Source organism: Sceloporus undulatus, unplaced genomic scaffold (assembly GCF_019175285.1).
Source record: "Sceloporus undulatus isolate JIND9_A2432 ecotype Alabama unplaced genomic scaffold, SceUnd_v1.1 scaffold_15, whole genome shotgun sequence".
Classification (NCBI taxonomy): Eukaryota; Metazoa; Chordata; class Lepidosauria; order Squamata; family Phrynosomatidae; genus Sceloporus; species Sceloporus undulatus.
In genome coordinates this window covers 2,237,431-2,263,168 of record NW_024802937.1, presented here as the reverse complement: position 1 = coordinate 2,263,168, position 25,738 = coordinate 2,237,431, and the positions used below count along the sequence as shown (strand labels likewise).

The 25,738-nt window shown below is 38.9% G+C and overlaps 2 protein-coding genes across 3 annotated transcripts in view; one reads left to right on the top strand and one right to left on the bottom strand.

Annotated features, from left to right (window-relative positions):
• LOC121917326 (EMILIN-2-like) overlaps positions 1 to 16,775 on the top strand; it is a 46,646-nt gene extending 29,871 nt beyond the window's left edge. The window contains 4 exon segments of the mRNA XM_042443214.1: positions 7,365 to 7,811; positions 9,598 to 9,648; positions 14,430 to 14,558; positions 16,370 to 16,775. Coding sequence (XP_042299148.1) covers positions 7,365 to 7,811; positions 9,598 to 9,648; positions 14,430 to 14,558; positions 16,370 to 16,707 — 965 coding nt within the window. The 3' untranslated portion in view covers positions 16,708 to 16,775.
• Positions 16,776 to 21,820: 5,045 nt separating this feature from the next.
• Positions 21,821 to 25,738, bottom strand: part of LOC121917325 (phosphatidate phosphatase LPIN2-like) — a 53,429-nt gene continuing 49,511 nt past the window's right edge. For both annotated transcript variants that reach the window (XM_042443211.1, XM_042443212.1), the window contains one exon: positions 21,821 to 25,688. In XM_042443211.1, coding sequence (XP_042299145.1) covers positions 25,544 to 25,688 — 145 coding nt within the window. In that variant the 3' untranslated portion in view covers positions 21,821 to 25,543. The remainder of the gene's footprint in view (positions 25,689 to 25,738) is intronic.

Below are 25,738 nucleotides of genomic sequence, written 5' to 3'. Positions count from 1 at the left end.
TATGCATGTGTTCAACCAAAGGTCTGAAAATCTGCTTGAACAGGGATATTTTATCCCTTAAATGAGTGCTTCTCCTTCTTTGACTCTCCAGGTATTATTGACTTCAGCTCTCAGAAGGCTCAGCCAGCTGCTCAAGGATTCTGAGAACTTCAGTCCAAAATACCTGGAGAACCAGAGACTGAGAAGCACTAACTTAAATGATGTCACCTTGGTTTGGACCACTCCAGCCTAAATAGTATTCTATTTATATATTTGCAGAACTGTGGTGGGACATCACAAGAACAATAAAACAAAACCCTGTTATGTAATATGCCCCTGTTAACATTTAAACAGGGCAAAGGTGTGCTGATTTGCAGCCAAGTGTATTCTAGCTTTAGCTTCAATTTTTACTTTAAACAGCATGGAGCCAAGAACATTTTAAATGACTCAGTCCAAATGTATGTTGATGGATTAATTAATGTTATTGTGTAGACTAAACCACAAGCCAAATCCTTATTTGGTCCTGACTCCTGACTTACTCAGCACTTCCATTAAAGGTAATAGGATACTAGCTATGCTTAGGCATAGCAAGAGGATATGATACATTATGGATACCTTCCAACAATATTAGAATGGCAAAGCCTATGAATAATGAGCATGTCTTTTCTGGGACAAAACAATCTTGCCCTGTCCATGCTTCAGTTCAAGTGTTTATAATCCAGAAGTACAAGGCAGCCATCTTAAATGAATAAAATGCTAGGAATAATAACTGTCAGGGATACACAACACAATAATGATGTCTATGAGCCTGAACAGACCGGCAGAAAAAGCCAGCTTCCTGATGGCTTGGGGGCATAGCGTACGCAAAATGCATGCCCCCAATCCATCAGGAAGCTGTTGTAAAGCCATCCAGCCATTTACATGGTGGCAGCTTTACGGCACTCCAGTGGCGTGGTGTTTAGATATTGCATGCTGCAGGAGCATTGGAAAGCTGTGGTGGCAGTGGAAAAGCTGCCTTTTTGCCAGCTCAAAAAGGAGCAGCTTTCTGCTGCTTCTTTTTGCGCCAGCAAATAGCTGGATTGGGGCCGTAGCATGTGGTTGCCGCAGCAGCCCCCATCCAGTATTTTTGAGCGGTCTGTTTCGTTCCTGTGTTGCTAGCTTCCAATCATGCCATCTTCATAAAGTGACCAAAGAACCTATGTGCAGGATACTATAATGACCCTATGTAAGGAATGGAAGTAATCTCCTAAATCACATGATTCTTTCATACAGAGGTTACCTAAGAAGAGTGAAATCCAATCATACAGAATTTTCTCCTCTGCTCCGCTGCTAATGTATAGAGAGCCCCCACAAATGAGGAGACCAACACTAAATGAGGATCACACCTGATTTTGAATTTTCCATTTATTACAAATTTTGCTCAATAAAAATATACGGTATATTGAAAAATGCCTAAAAATTAGGAAATAGGACTTGTATTTTCAGAAATAAAGTAGATCCTTTTTTCGCAGGACTTGTCTTTCTGTGTATTTGATAATATTATATTTAATTATACTTCCCACCAGTTAACCCAGAATACACATTAAGCTGACTGGCTTGTAATTTCTTGAATACCCTCCCCTATATTCCATTTTAAAAACTGACATTATATCACCCAGTTTCCAGTCCTTTGATATCATGGCTGATGTTAAGGGCATGTTAAATTTTAAGAGATAGCAACTTCATATTTTAAATATCAGCATTTTTCTCTGAAAATTTCAGCATTTCCCCTGCAAAAAAGAATGAGATCGCATCTGACTGTAATGCAGTTTGAAACCATTTTATCTGCCGTGGATCAATGCTATGGAAATCTCAGGGATTTGTAGTTTTGTGACCTATTTAGCCTTCTCTGTCAGAGTGTTCTGGTGCCACAACAGATCCCAGTATTTCATAAAACTGAGCCATAGAATTAAAGTGGTGCATTATTTCTGCAGTGTGGATGCAGCCTAAGAGTCTGCATGTAAGTTCCTATGGTCATAGTTTTCCTTTAACGTTTTGAATTAAATTAATGTTTTGGGTTAAAACTATCTCATGTGCACACTAGAAAAATTAGGTTCAAGATGATTCCAATATCCTTTCCTCCTTCATAAGTTTCTTTAAAGGCTCTAGATGACTGCAAAATTTCATAGCCTTATGTTCCTAATCCATTTTTCCTTATTGCAGTGATTTAATGAGATTTTTCATTTTGATTTATGGTGATGGGTTGTAATTTTACAATTGCAATACCAAGTCATAAGTCTTCAATATTTTGTACAAATGGAATCAGTGATTCACTACCTCTTAGCCAATTTTATCCACCACCATTGCTCAACTCTTATTTTATTTATTTATTTTCCACCTTGCCTTTCTTCCAAAATGAGTGTTTCTTATTTTAAAGAGAATTATATTTTCTGCACAAGCAAGTAAACAAGATTTAGCTTTTATTTCCCTTTATTCATAATTGACAGATCTCTAGCTTAGTAAAAATGCTGGTAAGTTAGTGAAAATGGTGGGTCAAAAGTTTTAAACTCTAAGCCTGTAGAAAAACCCATTTCCTAGGCTGACATCTGACCAAGAAGAAAAGAATGACGTTACTTGGCATGTTGCCTCCTGCTGTGTCATCTTCTAAGTTGGCAATAGTAAACAAAGCATTATGAGCACTGCTGAAAAAGATGGTGCCCTAGGGACATTCTATTTTCAAATGCAACAATGATCTAAGTACTGTTGGCTTTCCAGCTGCTTTGCAGGCTGTGGAAACATGTGTCTGCATTCCAGTCTATCCAACACAAAGCTAGAAGGAGACGGTTCTGAATGTACCCTTGTAATTCACTGAGTTGACTATAGCGGAGTGACACCTGGGATGAATTTTGTTGTCTGGATTATTAACATGTGCTTTGTCTAACATATGATGTCTCCTTTAACATGATTCCCTAGGCCTTTCAAATCAGCAGTCCAAGATACACAGCAACTCAGCACTGGAGGCTCAAAATGCCTTGACACTCATTATTACAGAGTTTAGGAATATTATGAATGCAACTTCTCTGGCTTTCTCAAGGCTTGTTTCCATTAGCTCTATAATCTGAATTGCCCCCAGGCTGACTGCATGACATTTACACCACACAGCCCCAAACTCCTGAATTGGTTACAGGCTGTTTACACAATACCTGGATCCAATTTGAGTTTTCCACCCCTTGTCCCACATTTTAAAAACTAACCTTTTCCTCTGGGTTTTCCAGATAGTCAATCTAGACTATCTGAAAGCCCTTATTTTCCTATATGATCGTGCCTAAGTGTTAAGATCCTCAAGAGAGAGCTTTCTCTCAGTCCTCCCACTGTCACAAGGAACATCTGGTGAGGATATGTGAGAGGGTCTTCTTGTTGGCTGCTCCAGGACTCTGAGGTCTCTCTTTCACCGAGGGCTATTCTCAGTGCTGTCCTTTCACTAGCAGGCAAGGACCTGTTTGTATAACCTTGTCACAGTCTTGCTTGTCAGTAGAAATGGAATTATACCTGTTTTATTCACTGTATCACTGCACATCTTCACAATTGTGTGACTGCTGCCATTCTGCTCTTTTCCTGACTGACTCCTTAATCCTGCTCTTCTGCCCTTTGCCATACTGAGCATTCCTTCCATTTTTTAATGTTTTAAACATTTTCATTTTTTGTGCAGTTCTAGAGCTCTGCTACTGCAATGTAATTAGATTCATAGAATCATAGAATTTAATTTGTTTTTGCTTTTTTAAAAAAGAGAAGAAATGGGGAGGGACTAATCAGGTTGCTTGGGAATAGTGAGGGAGGCAGGGGAGACTCTGACACCACATGCTTATCAATAATATGATTGCCCCAGCAGCAACATTTCTTACCTGTGGACTTGCACTATTGAGAACTCATTGATGGGTTTCCTCTGTCAATGGAAAGGGACACTCTAATTGTGGTTGGGGCCCCAGCAGGTACAGGCTGGAGATGGTGGCATGTGATAAGTATTACAAAACCTCTTTTTTTCCTGGATCTAATCATGATTTGAAGGGCACATGAAGTAATCTCCAAAATCTAGAAGAGGTGCAGCACTTTGTTTTTGCCTGAGTGTCTTCAGAAAGACAACTTCCCTTCCTCTCCTCTCTCCCCTGCGGAATTAAATGGGTGCAAATTACTTTGAGGCTTTGAATTCAGTTTGCAGGAATTGAAGTAAGCCAAGGAGAAACGGGAAAGTGGGACATTTGAAAATCAGTTGAAAAAAATGGGATGACAGAGGATTAATTGGGGCTGTCCCTGACAGACTGGGACAGTTGCAGGGTGTGTGTTTTTTAGTTCTTCATTTTAATCTGTGCTATGAGTTGCCTGGGGCTTGATATTGGCATAAAAATGTGATATAAATAAAATGAAACAAACTTTTAAGAGCGTAGCTAATATAGCCATGGTAAAAGGTGCTGAGAATTGCATTTGATCAACATCTGGAGAGCGATACCATCCTATCATTCTTTTAAGGAGGTAATCAAGCAACCTGCTTTGCCATTCTGCTTATACAAAGTGTGCCCCTGACTGATCATTTCATTCAAAGCTATGGAAACTCTGTTTAGACAAAACTTTAGTAGGTATAAAGGCTCTTAGGATATTCAGCATTTCTTCTTATTAACTGTTGTCAAGTTGATTTTGACTTATGGCGACCCAAGTCCAAGTCACTCTTTCATCAGCAGCTCTACTCAGGTATTGCAGACTCAGACTTGTGGCTTCCTTAATTATGTCTATCCATCTGGAATGCACTCTTCCTTTTTCCTACTGCCTTCTACCTTACCAGATATTACCATTTTTTCTAGTGAATGAAAGTAACACAGCCTCAGTGTAGTCATCTTGATTTCTAGTGAAAGTTCAGGCTTGATTTGCTCAAGGACCCATTTATTTGTCTTTTTAGCAGCCCATGATATCCATAGAACTCTTCACTAGCACCACATTTCAAATGAGTTTATTTTCTTCCTGTCAGCTTTCTTCACTGTCCAGCTGTCACATTCATACATAGAAATTGAAATAAGATGGCAGGGACAATGTGGTGGCTCAGCTGTTAAGACGCTGACTTTGACGATCACAAGATCAGCAGGTCAGCAGTTTGAGGCCCAAGGGCCACAAGTCAGACATGACTTGATAGCCTTGTCAAAGGGGAAACCTTTACCTTTTATAAACCTTTACACTTCAGGATCTTGTCTAGTTCCTTCATAACTGCCCTTCCAAGTCCTAGCCTTCTGCTTTCTTGATGGCATTCTGATTAATGTCTGAGCCAAGGTGGAAAATCTTGAACTATTTTAATGTCTTCATAGTCTACTTTATGTCTTCATCATCTACAGTACTTGAAAGTTCTGTAAATTATCTGTGGTCATTATGTTTGTTTTGTTTTGTTAATGTTCAACTGTTAACCTTCTTTTCACTTTCTTCCTTTACTTTCTTCAATAATTGTTCCAAGCACTAAATCAATGGAAAATGTAAGGTTTGGCCATATATTAAAAAAAAAAAAAAATCAGCTCCTTTAGCTTCCTGGTTTGCTCTTCCTACCTACCATTAGCACATACTTCCTTCTTAGCATAGGCTTTGGGGGGATGTTTTTTCAAGCCCAACCAACCTTCACTTTCCTTTTTTGGCAGATACACTGAGGGATGCAAAATGTGACCTTTTGTTCTCACTTACAAATACTCCGATATGAAATATGTAAGGTCTTACATCAGTTGTGAATGTCACATGCATGTTTTGATTGCTGCTTTTCTTGGAACATTGCATGGAAACTCCTTCATTCTTCAGTCATCACTTCCATATATTTTGGAGAGAAAAACATCAATTACTGTTCAATGGCCATTCACTAATGACACAAGACAGGTTTTGTACCCAAGGAATTCAGAATGACAAGTGAAAATAGATTGCTTTGGTCAAACATATATTGATATTGGGATATACTGCAAAGAAGATTAGCATGACTGATTGTTTTAAGCTGTATTACACTTTAGTAAAAACATAAGTAAAGAGAAGTAAATAGGTGGGGGCTAAATAACCTAAAGGCACAAGATCCCATATGATCTTGGAAGCTAAGCAGGGTCAGCCCTAGTTAGTACTTGGATGGGAGACTGCCAATGAATACCCAGCCCTATAGGCTATGTTTCAGAGGAAGAACCTGGCAAAACAAACTCTGAGTATTTGCCCAAGGAAATTGTATGAAATCCATGGCACTGCCATAAGTCAACAGTTGTCTTGAAGGCATGGCATACACACACACACACACACAAATGCGGAGCAAGGAGGCACATGTATGTAAATTTGTACTTATCTGTCTTTTAAAAAAATACATGTAAATGGAGAAAGGATGACACCCACACTTACAGTCGCCCCACCGTTCTCACAAACTTGAGATCTGTGGTCTTGAATATTCACGGAGGGGCGACCTCCGTTAATTTCAGTGGGGTGTGTTCCTATGGCGTGCACCCTGTGCATCCTCACAAGCATGCGGACCATTCAAGCCTATGGGGCTTGAATATCGGCGAGTCTCTATTTTCGTGAGGTGGAGCCCTGCAAAAATGGAGGGCTGACTGTATTTGCCTTTAGAGGGGAAAGCATTATTTAGAAATTACTTCAGTATGTTTGCTTGAGTGTTTGTGTGCAAAATGCCATGTTAGAAGCCACATTCAGTGTTAACACACTTTGAATAGGTTTTGCTCCTAAAATACATATGAGACACTATGGCCTATGCACTTTTTTGTGGCATTCAGCAACTCAGCCAAAAACTGGATGACAAAATTGTATATTAATTCATTCATATTGGAGCTTATTTTTAATTTGTGTGTGCACCTGTTTTGCTTACTATTGTTAATATTTCAGGAGTAAGCAATTCCCAGAGCTTCTGTGGAAATGGAATGGTTCTCTGTGTTGCCTTCATATTTAGAATTTTACTTGATCTTTCTGACTCAAAAATATTTTAGTAGTACTGAAATGTTTAAATAACTAAATTAAAAGGGTTGGATCCAAAGTTAGGGTTATGTAGAAGACATATTGTTAGCCATATGTAGTAGATTGAATCAGTGAGACTTGTTAATTATTAACAATTTACTAAGTGAACTTTTTATATGGTACTTAGCACCAAAAGATATTTTTAAATACTGTTCTAACAAAGGTTTCTCCACCGAATAATGATCTGTGGTATTTTGAGGAGTTAGGCACGTTTTGCAGTTGTAATGGGTTGCTTGGTATGATCTGTCTGTTTTGAAAACAGAAGCACATGATTAGATTTTCACTTCCGCTTTGCTGTTTAGTTTTGAGTTGTTTTGTAAGTATATTCTTCCATGTTAAATTGGTAAATGCTGATAACTAGAAAATTTTCTTTCCTTTGCTTTTAGCTGAAAAGCCATCAGTATTAGCACCGAGGAAACCAACAATAAAAATTCCCCTGCCACCATCAGATCCAAGAAAACCATTACGGCCATCTCAGCCAGAGATACCCCCAGTATCCTCACAACCAATGACTCCACTACAGCCACATCCAGGAGAGCCTATGCAACCATCACACCCAAGAACTCCACTTCAGATTCCAGAAATAAGAATACCTTTGCAGCCACCTTTACATGGAGTGCCTGTTCAGCCACCAGATTCCAGATGGCAACCGTTACCAGGATCAAAATCAGACTTACCTTCCTTACCTGGGAAAAGTGGGATATTTATGGTGACTGGAGAGGCAGGTCCTCCTGGCACTATTGTAATGTCAGGAAGAGGGCGGCCCAAAACCATAAATGGCAAAGATGGCCACAGAAGCATGCCTGTTTCTGAAGGGTATGCTGGAGCACCAGGTGAGCAAAGTCAAAGTTTCATCTAAGGGATCTCTTTCCAGTTGTTGACAAAATTAGCATCTAACTTTTAACATTTAGGAATCTGGTGATCTTATTTTATGTGTAAAAGAAAAGTGGCACTTGGTCCAAACCAGCATGTTGTGTCTGGATACCAACTACATTGAGAACAGATGCAGAGCAGGTCACAGCAGCCTGTGACTAAAACTGTAGTACAGGATTTGAAAAAGAGATGTAATAATACATTTGTCATTATGGTTTTGGATTTGTTGCAACATAAAGTTGAAATATATCCTCACCTTCTAGTACATGGTTGGACAATTGTGGCAAGTCAGTTTTCTGCTCCAGGATTCTCTGGGGCTGCATAGATTGATAAAAGTACAACCTCAGCCCCAAAAAACCTTATTGCTTTGAAAAAAGAATAGATATTAATGAGTGCAGGGGATGCCTTGTGATCTATTTTAGAAATAAATTGCCACTCCTGAACTGCTCCAAGTGCGGGTAATTCCCTTTTTCTATAAAGAAAGAAGGCAGTCAGGGGAGGATGGTTAAAGGCCATAAAAAAGTTGACAGGAGGTGGGACTACTGTATGTGGTCCTAGTGATGCAATTTGCCCATCCTTGTTCTAGTAGAAGTGCTCCAGTTCAAGATTTCAGATAGCCAGACATTCCCATCTCGAGCAATCTTCCCAACTGTATTCTGTTACAACTGATTTTCCACACTCCATGACTACATAAAGCCCTTATTTCTACATGGGCCTGATAGAAGGGGATAAAGATAGATTGCTTCATATGGTGTTTTTTTAAAAAAAGAGAGGTTAAATATTATTCTTAATGCATACTTCAGCAGGCCCAAGAGAGCGGATATCTCCCTCTTATTTATCAATGGCCGTGTTTTGGTGCATTTTGCCAGCATTTATCCATGTGGGTTTGTTCTTAATAATTGTTGTAGTGACTTGCCAGAAGTGGCACCAAGTGCAATACAGAGTACAAGTGCAACTTCTGTTGCAATTCTGTTGCTCTTGAACTAACATTGCATGAACTCTATGGTTAGCGTTCTCTCCCCGTAACTGGTTATAAATCTATAAGAGAAACAAATTCTGCATATTGCCCAAACTGCATTACACTACAGGAGTTCTGCCCTGATATTGAAAACTTCTTGATGGTTTGAATTCTGATAATATGTCAGATTGAGGTTTTCTTACCACTAATGAAATTATGTATATAGCCATTCTCAATATGGTGCGATAAGTAATGGGATGACTTTGTAGTGGTTAACACTGAATATAAATAGCTTTCACTGATTGTGATATCTGGTGTTACTATTTGGCTTCCTAAGAAAAATCTCCAGCTCTGGAGAGTCCAGTGCCCATGCCACCAGATTACAAGTGTCTTCTAACAGCTCACTCTCCAATATTTTCTTTGGACTTTTTAGCAGAGGTCTGAAGATAGCAGCAGTTCTTATCTACAAGATTACAGATTGCCTCTGACACTGTGCAGATGCCACAAACCAATCCCTTCCTTTCTTCTCTATTATACCACTTTAAAAAGAGACAAATGAGAACACTCCAAGCATAGCTCTCTAAATTCTTGATTTTAGATATCAGTATTCAAACCACTTAGACTTGAATGATGCCACTGGCTTTAAAAGGACCACTCCAAAATTATCTGAGGGCTGCAGCAGTGGGTATTGGTGCTGGAATGAATCACATTTGGTCGGGGTGTTGGAGGTGATGAAGCACTAGCAGACTGTAATGTTGTTATCTTCTTTATACACATTCATTTTGTAGGTTATCCAAAAGTAAAGCCAAAACCACAATCTCCAACTACAGCAGCAAAAGGTAATATAGTTGTTGTTCTGTGCTATGTTCTCAGTTCCCATAAGATGCTTGCTGGTATTTATTGAAGCAGTTTGCACTATAAATGCTATTGCAGATACTGTATCTGTTATACCTAGAAATTGTGCTAAGACTGGGATCCTGCGTTGCACAGGCAGAGATGCCCAAACAATTCCTCTGCCATTTTTGCCTCATGTGGAAGGGAGTTTTCCAGCAGCATACTGCATCCCCATTACCATTGGATTGCCAAAGGAGGACACATGGTAACTAGATATCATTTGGCTGTACTTCTTCAGCCAGGAGGAAACAGCAGCTATTACCCACCCATATCTTCAGTGGGTACAGATCTGACCAGATTTTGTATCATGGCATCCAGAGAGGGCTACATCTGTTTCAGTTTATTATCCCCATACAAGGGTAAGTGTATAGGGAACTACCTAAATAAAATACAGAGCTGTTAGTTACATCAGAAACTGTTAAAAGTAATTAATTGTTGACATATTCCAGACCTCTTTCTCCACAGGTGACTGCTAGTGTAAAATATGCAGAGAGCACACAGCGCCACTAATGCTTAGATTAATTTCAGATTGCTCATAAAAGGTTGCTTGTAAATTCATCATCCAGTAAAGGGATCAAATAAAATTATGATTGTAATAACAGATTCATTATCAGGCTGCAAAACTGTGAAGCTATCTTACCTAATTTAATAAGAATTAATAAGAAATCAATAGAGAGAAGTTCTGTTATTGTTGTTGTTGTTGTCGTTGACATTATTATTATTATTATTATTATTATTATTATCATCATCATCATCATCATCATCATCATCATCATCAGGGCAGCTTACAACATTAAAACCAGTACAATTAAAATGTACAAAAATAGTCCATTAAAATAGAATTAAATTACTACAATAATTAAAACAAATTACATGCTAAAATATCAAATACTTTAAAAAGACAAAAAATGTTTAAAGTATATTAAAACAGGATAGCACCTCAGGCCATTCTTTAAAAGCTTTCTGTTTAGAAAGCCTGTCTGAAGAGGAAGGTCTTCACTTGTTGGCAGAAGGCCATCAAGGAGGGAACCGTGCTGATCTCCCTGGGCAGGGAGTTCCAAAGTTTAGGGGCAGCCATGGAAAAGTCCCTCTCTTGTGTTCCCACAAACCATGCTTGTGATGGTGGCAGAATGGAGAGAAGGGCCTCCCCTTAGGATCTCAAAGCCCAGGCTGGCTTATATAGGGAGATACGGTCTGCCAAATAGCCTGGACCTGAGCCAAATAGGGCTTTATAAGTCATAACTAGCACTTTGAATTGTGTTCGGAAACAAACTGGCAGCCAGAGGCACTGTTTGAACAAGGGCATTGTATGACCTCTATAACTTGCTCCCATTAGCATCCGGGCTGCAGCTCTTTGGACCAGCTGAAGTTTCCAAACATTCTTCAAAGGCAGCTCCAAGTAGAGGGCATTACAGCAGTCCAAATGGGATGTAACCAAAGCATGTACCACTGAACCAAGATCCGGCATCTCAAGGAATGGGTGCAGTTGGCACACAAGTTTTAAATGTGCAAAAGCACTCCTGGTCACAGCAGAGACCTGGGCCTCAAGGTTCAAAGCTGAGCCCCAGGAGTACCCAAACTGTGAACCTGTGTCTTCAGGGGGAGTGTGACCCCATCTAACACAGGCTGGATCCCTATTACCTGATCTGTCTGGATTAAGTTTCAACTTATTTTCCCTCATCCATGTCATTAGTGATGACAAACACTGGTTTAGGACCAGGACAGCCTCCTTAGACTTCTACTGAAATTTACTAATTCTTAGAGAAGTTCCATACAGAAGACTTCTACCCTTCATGGTGGAAAAGCATTGTGCAGCTCCTCATCTTTTTCCTTCCATGAGTTTTCTCATGCAAGAAATACAGTAGGAAAAAATGGGGGGGGGGGGGGGGGGAACAGCCTGCAACTAAAAATGACAATGCCTTAACCTCCTGTAGACTCCCGTAGACTGAATTTTATTGTGCAGTTGTATAGTTAAAACATAAGAATACATCTGTAAGAATATCAAATATATAATAATGGTTAATGTTTTATTTTATTAAATTAAATTAGATTAGATTAGATTAAAGAGCGAAAGGAAGTTGTTTAAGATGAATTGGTTTAGTTAAGTGAAAGACAGATTTTGAATGTAAAAAAACTGGTGTTACGACAAGATAAAGAGCCAGCACAATGCAGTGATTTGATCGTTGGAGTACAGTTTTGGAGACCAGTGGCCCCATTTGGCCATAGAAACCCATTGGGTGACCTTGGGCAAATCAGCCTCAGCCTCTCAGCCTCAGAGGAAGGCAAAGGCAAAGCAAAGGCAAATCCTTTTGCCATGCAAACAGTGTGATAGGTTTGCCTTAGAGTCGCTATAAACTGGAAGCGACTTAAAAGCACACAACAATAAATAATCAGAAAACATTCAGAGGAGTATTAGCTACTTTTAGAAAAGCAGCAATCCTTTCTCCCACTTTAATATGGATATTAAGTTATCTTCTTTTGTTGTGCTTTATTGTGACTGCTTGATTAGTTTGGTATATAGGAAAGTGGTAGACAAATAAACTAACCAATTGATTGATTGATCATTTGGTGAAGGATTCTCCTCTGTGACAGGTGGCTTTGGAAGAAAAGCTAGATTTAGGTGCACCACTCCTCAGAATTACTCTAGGCTGGGCTGTTCATCCAGTGCTTCAGCAGAAAGTCAGGAAACAAAACTACCCACATATGATCTTGAGCTGGAGTGGAACAACTGTTCACTTGGTGCTTATGCACTTATATATGGCAAGGCCTTTGTTATATGCCAGCACAGATATCCAGAAATAAAGAGATGCAGTGAAAAACTGAGGTCAAAATCCTACTTCAGGATTGCATAGCATAAATATCTGCATGTGGAGCAATGCATTGATTGTGTTATGCAACCATGTTCTGAGTGACCATGTCGCATAACTGAATGTATAACTAAATGCACATCTGCATGCAGGGAAGCACCCCATGTACGACTTTGCCTTCCTGACCTAGACCTAAATGAGAAATTGCACATAGGACAAAAATGTTCAGCTGGCTCTGTAATCAACTGATGTATGGATAAGAAACTAACAGGGTAGGGAGATGGTTATGAAATTGAACACTTTGGAGTGACTTCCACCAAGTAGTTATAATCTGCAGACTGGCCAAGCACTTTTGGTTTGGCTGTGCTGGAATGATACAGTCCAAGACCAAGAGCTTTAATTGAAGTTCTTGGCGGGGTACAGACCGCCGCTTTGCGGCGCTCTGCCGCCGCCGCCAGAAGGTCCGCGGGGGAGCCGGAGCCTTCAGACGGCCCGACTCCCGCGCGGACCGAAAAAAGAAGCTCCAAAATGGAGCTTCTTTTTGCGTCGCGTTTGCGACGTAGCGAGGCGCCAGGGGCGCGCTCGCTACGTCAGCAGCGGCGCGACGCGTCTGGACGCTGTGCGTCCGATACGCAAAGATGGCGGCGCCCATGTAGAAAGGGCGCCGCCATCTTGTACGCATTGACTACGTATTAGGGTTAGGGGGGTGCGGAAGCACCGCCCCTTCCTAACCCTAATACGTATTCAATACGTATTTTTTGGCGGTTTGTAACCCGCCCTTGTAAACTAATGGAGGCCATCTCCATTCGTGCCTTGATGTCCTCTTTTAGTGTCACTTATATGGAGCACAAAGTTACATATTATATAAACGTTATAGGTTTGATCAAGGCTGAGCTAGTCCCACTTAGTTCCATTGAAACAATAAATGGGTCTTGAGTTATGACAGTTTACAATAATTGAAATGGTAACAAAATGCAACTAATTTAGTCTGGACTTAGTCCATTGTTTTTTCCCTTTCATATACTTTTGCAATAGAACAAAGACAATGATACCTCAAAAATAAGATGTTCTCAACAAATGGTCTGAAAAGTGAACCCCCCCACCATCACGTGGTGTGCTTTAAAGCAACATCTGTCGGTGGCTGTAATATTTTTATTAGCCTTTACTCTAAGATCTGAGAAGTTATGTTCAAATTCCTTTGCAGTGACAGGTAGCTTTGGGTAAATCAATTTAACTTTTCAGCAGTCCTTCATCTAAAAACATACATTCACCCCAATGACTTGCCTGCCACTGGGTTTTGCTTTTGTTTGTTGCAAATCTCTGATCTAGACGTACATTGCAAATTCTTAATCATGTATCAGTTTGCCAGAAATGTCCCAAGCAACTGGCAATCCACCCTGATTCACTGATCTGGCTGAGCTGTCTCTTATTGCAGTGGTTTATTGGTTGGTATTATTTTGTTTAATTTATTGTTGTTTTAACTAGTTATTGTGGTTTTAAATTAGATATGCAGTTTAATAACTTTTTAAGGGGGGAGGGAAATATATTGTTTTTATGCTGTATGTCATTTTAATGTTGTAAACCGCCCAGATTGGTTCACCACAGGGCAGTTTATAAATAAATTTTATTATTATTATTATTATTATTATTATTATTATTATACTTATTGTATCTGACTCAGTCATTTCCACTTTACATACTACTCAGTAAAACAGGAAAAATACTCCAATCCATTTCATAGATGACAAGTGCAAATAGATGATAACTTTTGTTCAGTGTAACATTGGTAATATTGCTGCAAACAACTGATTGCAAGAGTGTGCTTATTCCCACCTAAAGTGTTCATTTAAAAAGTAAGAGGCGTTTTTGTGTGTGTATAGAGCACTTTTATTTGAATTATGATGACTTGTGTATTTCAGGAGCAGCTGTCACTTCACCAGTTTCATTCTCAGCTGGTCTCACTCAGAAGCCTTTTCCTAATGATGTTGGTGTGGTACATTTTAACAAAGTGCTTGTAAATGATGGAAACTATTATAACCCTGACACAGGTAGGAAAATTGTGCATAAAGGACAAGAGAATTCCTGGTCAGTATATTTTACCAGATAATTATTTAGTGCTATATAAATTAAGAGAACAATGCTCAGTATTGTCAGCTCTGGAATTCACCTTTACATCCTGGGACCCACTTTTATATTGTCATAGTTGTTGTAAGGAGGAGGAGGAGAAACAGGAGAAACAACTCCATGTAATTTGTCAGTTTTTCTGTCTCCAGAAACCAGATGTAAAGGAGGATGGTAGTGTTCATGGAACAGGAAGCCTGCTTTTCTTTCCATGTGGTCACTGCATCTTTCTCTTTCTAATTTCAAAAGAAAATGTTCAAGGTGCTCTTATTAATACAACCTTGTGGTATGAGTTAGTAGTTGCAGACAAATAAATTAAGGCACATTGTCTTTAACCCACTGCTGTAAATTGTTTTGGCTGTTTTAAACAGTGTAAAGGTGTAAACATGGCATTTAAACAATGTAAATGACTATTCATTTTCAGGCTGAAAGTTGCTGTGACTTAAAAGTTAGTTATTTGTTAACTTTGGAAACTAACTTATGGTCAGAGGATCAAAAACCTATCTGTTTTGATCTCAGTTTCTGACATCAGTATTCTTACAGTTATCTCATCCTACTACAACACATCTGCCACAAGCTAATGGACATGTGAACTGGTGCTTAAGATGAACCTGTCCAGTATGTACGCAGCAATGAACTGTGCTCTAGAGACTTTTGTCACAGTTAGGAATATATTTGGATAATTTGGCAAATAGCCCCTATTCCTGGAAGGAAGAGTTGTCCACTTCCTCCAATTCCATTTTAATCATGCACTTTGCATAGTTGCCTGTGCTGTGGTTAGTGATATTAATAGACAATTTTTGTAATAAGAATATGTAGTGCCAGCTCAGGTTCACAGATGATGATCAAGGCATCCTACAAATCTTTGACTGGTTTAGTTTAGTCAAGATGGAATAGTCATCTTCACCCCTCTGTTTGCTTAATAATAACAATCCATGTGCAGAAATGCCTTGATCTAAGCTAGAATTCAAAGATAAAATAGCCTATAAGCTATAGGAGTAGGAAATGGGCATTTCTCTGCATCTTGTTGGGCTGCATCCCTAGGTAGTCTGTGGCAGGAGCTGCAGGCCAATGGTAAACACATTCCTCATCCTTCCTATGACAGTCAAGATCTTAATTCCACATTTTGGGCTGGCCTACCAGCTTGCATAAATGAAAAAAAAAATTAATTGCTTTGCTTCCTTTTGGTTGTCCTTTCGGCCCAAGTTGGTGCGTTGATGGACTTGCTTTATTACATTTTCAGATCTCTCAGACCTCATAGGGTGGTGTTGCCCTATCTTGCTTGATCTTCTTAAAATTGTTCAAGCACTGAGAGAAGTGTCCTTACTTCACTCCCAGAGGCTTCCATGAAAGTGACAAAATTGAAGGATGAGGAACTCCCTAGCAGAAGACAGAATTGCATTCCTTTGTATACATTGCACTCCTTTGTATACATTTGGGAGCTGAAATGAAATCACAGTCAGTTCAGTGGATAAAAAATGTATAATAAGCATGTGCAGGAGCTAAGGGAGAATGAGTTAATCTGTGGTGTAAGAGGACTAATATGTGAAGAACATCATTTCTTTTCAAATCAAAAGCCAATGTAAACTTTTCAGATTAATTCCATCTCTTTGCACAAATACTTGCATGATTGTGTGTGTGTGTGTGTGTGTGTGTGTGTGTGTGTGAGGGGGGATCTAGTAGGAATTGATCTTATACCAACAGTGGACTTTTAAGTAAAGTTGTGTATTTTGTGCAGGTATCTTCACATCACCTTATGAAGGCCGTTATCTGATCACAGCTGTTCTAGCTTCTGAGAGGGATGAATATGTAGAAGCTGTACTGTCTGTATCCAATTCAAGTATTGCTCAGCTCCATACAGCTGGCTATAGAAGAGAGCTGCTTGAATATCACAAACAGAGATCAGGAAAACGGACTTGTGGTGGAACTGGTGCTTTCCATCTTGTTGTTCACCTCAAAGCTGGAGCAGAAGTAAGCATTGTAGTTACTGGGGGCAAGCTGGCCTACACAGACTCAGATGAAATGTATTCCACATTCAGTGGGGTTTTTCTATACCCTTCTGTTTCTCATGTGTAGGGTGTGCTGCAAGAGAAGATGAGTAAAATGATCCTGAAGAAAGTAACTGTAATAAATGGTGAAGTGTTTTCCCTTTTTCTCGACTTTTTCCCTTCTAACTTTAAAGACTTCAGTATAGTCCTTTACATGCTTATGGATGCAATCATATGCACATTTTTTTCAAAGTGGAATTCCCATGGGCACCAATAGGAGGCATGTTTAAGATTGGACATTAAGGTCAGCATTCTGTTGATGGTGTGTGTGTGTATATATATATATATATGTAATGGGGTGGTTGGTGGTCACACCTGCATATGTATTTTTTGTTTCTCCTTCTACAAGAGCTAATCCTGATACACAAAAGTCAGGAGGTGCTCCTGCTGGACATAGTTCCATCTCACTGGCCTTTCACTAGTTTTAGCTGGCTATTTACCTTATTTTCCCACTAAGAGCTAGAAAGCTGCTGAGTGCAGGGCCATCTCTCAAGTGTGTACTTGGCCATGCTTCAGCTATTTTTAAGCACAGATGGTTAGAAGGAGCAACCTGATGTTGGGGTGGGGACTGCACCCTCTCTGTGCTCAAGAGCAGCTGGAAGAAGCCCAAGTGCATGTTGGAGATAGATTGCAGCTGTTGGTGGGGGAATGGAGGAAGTAGCCAGGCAAAAGGATCAGCTTCTGGCACTTTCCATAAGTGTGCTGGGAGAGACTGAGGGCCTATGGAGACCAGCCATTAAGGCCAACCTGGGGGCAGAGTTTGGGCATGGCGTCCACACAACGCATGCCCTGACTCCGCCCCATGGCAGCATGATGCTGCATGCTGCACCAAACGGCATCACAGCACTCCTATGGCGCTGCATTTAGATGACACAGCACCAAAGGAGCACCATAAAGCCAGGGCGGCTACAGCACTCTTTCCAGGGCGCAGTAAGGACCAGTTCTTTGCGGCACCTTTTCACGCCCTGGAAAGACGAGATCAGGGACAGTCCCCATCTGGTTCTAAAATTCTTAGATTCTGCCACTGTGATATAGGATACTTGTATATTATTTTCCTCACTTTGCTTTCATTTACTAAATTCTGGGTTTCTCGATACACTAAAAGAGCTAAGTAGTTGCAGTAGTGTATCAGTGTAAAATGTTCAACATTTGCTAATTTCTAGAAGTTAATGTCAATCTGAGTACTGTACTGGAACCTAGTCAGCTTTTAAACTATATTGTCCTTACAATATAGTTGCTGTTCATTATCGCCATATATCATCATGAAAGAGATGGTGAAACAAAGGAGCAGAGGCTTTATTCCTTCTAACCTGAACTACGTATTGAAAATTATACCAATAGTTCTGGCTCTTTGTGTTGATTTTTAAATAGTGCTCATAAAGGTTCAAAACACATTCAATGCATCATCTACTACAAAAATGGGAACCTTTCTTTTTGTTGAGAGCCATACTTTCTTGGGAATTTACGTTGCAGGCTAGAGTGTCTTCTTCAGCCTCTTCTCTCCTCCTTTCTCCTGGCTCATCAGGGACAAGAGTGCTCATCAGATTGCTGACCCGTTTGCTTGTTTAGGACTTATGATTAGATTTTGAGCTGTCAATTTCCCCATTTTCATACAGCACTGCAATCTTTAAACAATTATGTAAATCATTGGCCTGGTATACACCACCAACAAGCGGCATCCCAGCGCTGATAGTAGGGTTAGGGACCACACGGCAACCGCACAGTCACTAATCCTAGTACGCAGTGGCAGCGTAACAATGGTGGCATCCCGTCCAAGTGCCGCACATTGCTTACATTGTGAGTGCACCAGTGGCGCACTCGCGATATCATTGCAGTGCCCAAAAAAGAACTTGGAAATACCAGGTTCTTTTTCCTCCACATTGACGGCACACCATTTGGGGGCTGCGCTGTCCCTGAGAAAAGCCACCGGCGGGCTGCCCTTTTGGGGTGGTCTGTCCCAGCAATTGTTAGCTGCCTACTGCTAATTGGTGCGATTGCTGAGCCTGTACCTTTTGTAAAGACATGTAAAAGTGAAGTGAACTCTGATCAGAGTCATTCTGATTCATAGCTATAATCAGCCATTGTGTATGCAGCTTGTCAACTTATGGCAAGCCTGTAAATTTCTTAAGGTTTTTATAGGCAATTAATACTCAGAGGTGGTTTTGCCAGTTCCTTCCTCTGAAATATAGCTTACAGCACCAGGGCTGGCTCTACTTGGCTTCCAAGACCAGACAGGATCTTGTGCCTTTAGGATATTTAGGCCTTTGTTAGCCACCATACTGGAATATCAGAAGGTGTCACAAAATTCTGTTGATCTCTTAAGAGCTCTCATGTGTCATTTTTCTCCCTGTGGCCAAAGTATCTGGTTTCATGTATAACGTGGTACCTGATATTTGGTGCAACTCTCTTCCTGTGGGGCTGGATAATAAAAATGATGTTTTCACTTGTTACCTCTTTAACGAACTCACGTATTCATGACAAAAATCATGAAATCAAAAACAGACCTCACACAACATGGTCAAAAACCTATGACTCCCTCTTCATGTGACATTTTTCTCCCTTGTGGTAACAGACAATGTTAAAAACATCCTGCTAAGGAAGACACACCCTGTTTTCTTTCCCAATTTGGTGATCTACTAACAGTGTTCAGAAAGTTACTTCCTGCAGTTAAGGAAATAACTTGCTTGATGAACCAGCTTGTAAAATATCTCTCTTATTAATCTTCTCCCCTGGGGTCTCAGAAATAGTTATGGTTTTATTTCATAGTCATGTCAGCTATCCCCTTAAGAATTGTTTCCAGGCAACATAAAGCAAACGTCCTCCTAAATGATGAGCTCACACTATTAAGCTGATGCATGAGTTACAGAAAAATGTCTTCTACATTTCCTAGTTTCTTCATAGTGAACTGCTATTATTAGGAAACAATAGTATACATTCTTTATTAAAGTATTTACTCTTTCCAGTTCAGTCAAGTGATTAAAAATTGTACACAGAATATCTTCTCCACAAAAATACTGAAGTTACAGCTACCTGTCCTTGTTCTACAGGTTATAAGCTCATTTTGTTGCTCACTGGACAATTATTTTATTTTTATATTTTAGTTTGTACCCTACATTCCTATAAAATTAAAACATAAATTATTAAAACATAAGATAATATGAACATGAGATTGTCAGGCTACTATCATGATTCAGGGCCACTTAACACATTATAGGAAAGACAGGTCTTTGTCTTCTCTCTTTCCTTGTGAAGCTGAGATTATTTGGGCCTTTTTTCACATTTTCAGACAGTTTGTCTTCAAATATTTGAGAAAATCCAAAACTACATATTTTCTCAAAATTGCTAAGGTGCAAATTTAATTTTATTTATTGATTATTTATCAAAACACTTCAATCCTTTCTTCTAGCATGAGTCTCAGGGTGGCATACAATTAAAAGAACAGGTTGCTTATCTCTAAGTGTAATCATGAAGAAGAACAATAGAACCAAAACAATTCTAAGGGATTGCTTTCATTGGAATTATTATTGTTGTTGTTCATTTTGTGATAACAAAGCAAATAAATGGTAAATATTCCCAAGTTTACATAGCGGATATTATCTTATGTAAAATCTTCTAGACACTTGGGGCAAAGCCTATTTTTATCCAGGTACAACTACTGTCCTCAAAGAAACTCATTTTTCCTGTAATGAGTAAGAGTATCTGAGCTAGATATAAAGAGAGGCAGACTGACAGTCTCAGAGATGCTTTAAATATTTTCTTTACGCTATGCATTAACTACCTTAAGTACTTATTAAACAATGAGAAAATAGTTATACAGATAAGCTGAAACCCAGAATTGTGCAATCAAATGACGCAATTATACATTGGATGTGCACACTCAGGAACGGAGAGGTGTCCCTTTCTTTATCACACTCTTCTCTTGTCTGTCACCAACTCATTTCTGCTTGATTTCCTCTGCACATTCCGTGACCCTCTTTACCACCCCACATTCCATAACCTTATAGGAGCAGGCATTTTGCATTCCTAGGGAAAAGCTGCCAGAATCAATTCATTTTATAATCCTCTACCTTATATGGCTTTAAGAAGACTGACTGTGCAAAAGTTTGCATAAAGGATTTTATCTATTTTTGATGTCTGAGTGATTTTTAGGATAAGTAGGTCTGAATGTTGACAAAAAGCCAATTAGCAATAAAAATTACAAGTGGGAATTACAACAAGACATTGTTGTGCCGAGGGATCCTGTTCAAGTCTGGAGCAACTCCTTTCTACCCATGCCATCCTCCATCCCCAATGGCAAGTAAGTATTCTTTGCCCTCTGAATGTGCCTACTCCTCACTGGGCTCTTTTAGCCCAGGCCCTTTAAGTTTTTTTCTACAGGTTTTTGGGAGTGGGTGGGTGAGGGCTACTAATGTAACCTTTTTGGTAGCTCCCTGTTCAACATGGAGGGTTTTCCACATAGATCTAATCTTTTGGAAAAGAGAGATTATATAGTTTTTTGTGGGTTTTTCGGGCTATGAGGCTGTGTTCTACAAGAGTTTATTTCTAACATTTCACCAGCAGCTGTGGCTGGCATCTTCACAGAATTATATATTATCAAATGTACACTACCAACCACTATAAGTCATTTTGGAAATGAGTACATATGTACAAACACTGGTTTGTAATGGTTTTAGCTTTTATTTCCCTTATACAATTATAGGAATATCAAGTACTAACAGAACCATTCAACACCCAGACCAGTTCTTCTAAAAATTTGCAATATGCAACTACTTCATAAACTTTGGAAAGATGAAGCATATTGACACCAATAATTTCAGTGCAGTCATTCAGTCTGTGAGCTGTTTGCAGGTAATAGTAACAACATGATGCTCATCTTTGGCTCTACAAGATAATTGTATTTTTTAAAAATGAATTTTAACTCTACTGCAACACTGATTTTTCTATCTCCTGTCAGTTAGAATTAAGCTGTATATTCACTTTTTCAATTAGTTTAGCACCAGCAAAGTTCATCCTGCATCCAAGATGATGTATTTCTTCTTCCCCCTTTATTGTATTGTCAGCATTTCTGCGATTATTAGGCCACATGTCATTTTAAGCTGTACTAGGATCAACTTCAAAGGTACACAAATGACAAGATCAGGTGAGGTTTTATTGTCAATTTTATTAAATACAACAAAATGACATTTTTCTTCCCTAACAGACCCAGTCTTTACAAAAACACTGTACTGGAATGTTCACTGATCAATAAGTGAGTAAAATTATGTCAAAGCAAAAACTGTAACACAATTATACAGAATTTACTGAGGCGTTCTCTCCTCCCTAGCATTCAGAACCAATCAAAATACAAATTTGTTTTCAAAAACAGTCTCTAAATATTTTGCTGGTTAACTGATATTTTCCTTTAGTTGTTAGGAACTCCAGCAGCTATATTTTACACCAACAGTTAGCCTACATCACACAGTCATACTAAATTAAACTGGATCCATTAGAATTTTCCAATTCTGAGTCATGTAATTTATATCAATAACAACACAGTAATATTTTTAAAGAACTACACCGGTTCTTCAGTACTAGGAATACTTTTGCATGAGAGTTTCTCACATCCATCCACAGGCACACAGTTTCTCTTCTCCAAATACTAGTTTGAATACATCAAAGAAAAAACAAATCCCAAACCTTAAATGGTAATATAAAATGATTGTTTTCTTGCATAACAGAGTTTGTCTTATTTATTTTTACTAAATGCAGCAGAAATTTTGACTATTTCCCACTTCTTCTTTAAAACTGTCATATTTACTTTAAATGACAAATTTTAAGTAAATAATTTCAGACGTGCACAGAAGCTGTTCAATACACTTCCAAAGTAAAAGGAAATGTATTTTCAAAAAGATCTTTTAAGACGATTGTTCATAAACACAAATCTCTTTCACAGAAAGAATAATGTAACATGCTGATCTGAGATAGATGAAATACTTAGCTTAGTTTCCCAAAAACAGATCCAAGCCATTCGTTTCTACTACAGCAAGGAAAACAGACCAAAGATGAGCTCTAGTAGACAGTTTGCCTGTCGGCATCAGGGCACTGTATACCACTGTTCAGTTCTAGAATTACTGAGGTAAAATCCAAAATGAGTATCTAATGTCCTGCATAGAGATACCTAAAGTGAGATCAACAGAGCATAAAACAAAACTACAGTATACAGTTCTTTAGATGTGCGTGCCTATTTATCTAAATTTAAAGTGTTTGGATTATGATGGCTCAGTAACATCCTTCAGCATTAAACATATAAACTCTGTTTGTCTATAATTATGAAAGAAAATCTTTCCAGAAGCTTTTTGGAAATTCTTGTTCAAGCGGCAAATACAGATTGCTCCACTCTACTTGTCTCAGAACTACTACTACTACTACTACTACTACTACTACGAGAGCAATATCTATTAAAATAAGTTAGGTATTACTGAAAGTGTGGAATAAATTATTTGGTTTTGGAATGTAGAGGGACAGAATACAGGCAGACTGCAAATTTTCAGAATCCTTTACAGAATACAAGATCATACAAAAATTAGCAAATTTCACATGCTGATGAAATTCAGCCAGTATTGCAGATTTTGATTTAGTAGACTTTTGTTTTTTGTACTCAGCTGAGAGATTAAAGTATAATTCTGGGATGTGAAAACTTCAGCCCAATATGCTGAAGAACTACAACTCCCATCATACCTAACTTTGCCCAGGCCAGCTGTAGTTGAGGGGAACTAGACCTCAACAACAACTGGAGGGCCAGAGATTCCATAGCTGTAGTCTAATTAGAAAGTAATTTCAAACACATCAGCACAATCCAAATACTGCTTGTTTATACGTATAAAGTTTACATGGATGATTTAGTGCAATCTCAGAAAAAATGATTGACAAAACAGCCAAGATCCTCCATCAGGAAATGTATGTGTACCATCTTGCTACATTTCTAGCTATGTCTCCCTTGTAAGCAGCTAAAACACGGCAATAGCCACCTGCAACATGGTCATTTCCTTGTTGTCACAGGAAAGTGGGGGGAGGGAGAGAATCAGTAGGGAGACAAAAGCTATTTTCCTGCATCTGGAAGTCAGCAACAGGAATCTGCAGGACTTCTGGGCATCCCCAGGAGATGCTGGGAAGTGACATCATTGGAGTGCATCTAGTTACAGGAAAACAACTAGGTATGTCCTTACAAACTCACACTCTCCAGCAACCTGGGAATAGACATGCTTTTTTGGGAGGGGTGGGGCAGCTGCACTGCTTACATGGTTGAGAGGGGATTTTGATCTTTGGGTGGTTGGAAGATAATTCCAATCTCAGTACAGTACTGGCCAAAAAGTGACTTGTGAGGGTGCAAGCCTCAGTCTGACTTATGCTAGTGTAATTAGCTAACAGGATGCTAGCTGGCATTTCTAATTCGGACGCCAATATATTTCCTTTACAAATTCACTATGGAGCAAGCCAATGTTTTGGGCACTGTGAGAGAGCCTAATGAACCTAGACCTCAGGCACTTACCACCACACCTGGCTCACCATAATACCAGAATCAGTAGTAAACCTCAAAACTGAGTTTAATAATTCATACCTGGCAAAGAATGTACAGTATTAATACATTCACATGAGAATGGATAACTTTGGCCCTCCAGATGTTGTTGTACTCTAACTCTCATCAGTTTTAGTCAGCACAGACAATGGTTAGGGGCTTAAGGAAGCTGAGGTCCAACAAAATTGGGGAGGTTGTAACTCTTAATCTTGGATTTACAGGGTGAACAGGAATATTATCTTCAAATAATGCCAGCACTGAATCAGCACTCCATTTGCTGCTGGATTCACGGTATAAGTGACACATAAAAATTTAATCAGAATATCTAAACTGACACTTATAGCTGATACATAGTACATTTTATTGGATTCTATTGTGAAACTGAAAAACCCCAATAGAAAGATCTGTAAAGGCATAATAGTACTCCCAGTTTTAAAGTCTGACTATAGACATTACCTTTACTATAAGATAAGAATTTATCCCTGAAAAGTGCATGTATATGTTGCCTACTGATGATACATTGCACACATACCAAAGGCAGTTAAGAGATGTCAACTGTACCGTTGTTGCAGCAAAAATGAAATATCGATTCTATAGATTCCAATTTCACACAGCATCTTACAAAACATAAAATGTCACAAGTAACAAAAGGCAGCTCAGGCAGCCCACTTGCTGTATCGTTTTGGTTTCTTTCTTACCAACTGCAAGAGGCAAAGACCACAAAGTGAGTGCTAAACAAAGTGCCATCTCAACTAAAACACTCAAGTTCTTCTAGACAAAAAATTGAGTGTCCATTACATATTAACTTGTAAATTGTTGAAGAGATTTTTATAAGAGTCCTGAATTATCAAAATCTCATGTTGTACCTGAAATAGTGTAAGTGGCTATTTAAATATTAGATATACTTCTTATAATGCACCTCATATAGTTTTTCCTATCATTCTATATTGTGCCTAATATAATCTTGCCTATCAGTTCTACAACATTTTCTGTTTTCCTCCAAGATATAGTAAGTAGACTAGTAAACAAAACATTACACATATCGACTGTGTCTTGTATGTATGAAGATGCAAAGCTGCCCATAAATTCCTATTCATTTTTTGTCTTCTTGGTGGTCTACTATTTCAAAGGACAATTATCTTTACAATGCTTTCAATCATTCAGTATAAACATCTAAAGAACAAAGAGATATCAGCCTTGCATTTCACTGGTTTGTGCCAAACCCATGATGCTTCCTGTATTTAATAAGACACATGGCACTGAAAGTAGCCTCTCTGGAAAAAGGTTCAGTGTGAACAATGGACGTTGTTCAAGCTAAATCATCTACGTTCACCTCTGGAAGCTGTTTTCTCCAATAGCAGAATGAGCTGAATTCTGGGCATACAAAAGCAGAGTTCTGTTCTTTATTAAGAAGTGGAAACATATGTTCCACGAGTTCACTCAGTCTGTAATATCTGTGTTCAAAAATAAATAAGAATAGTTATTAATTATTCTCATTTTCAAA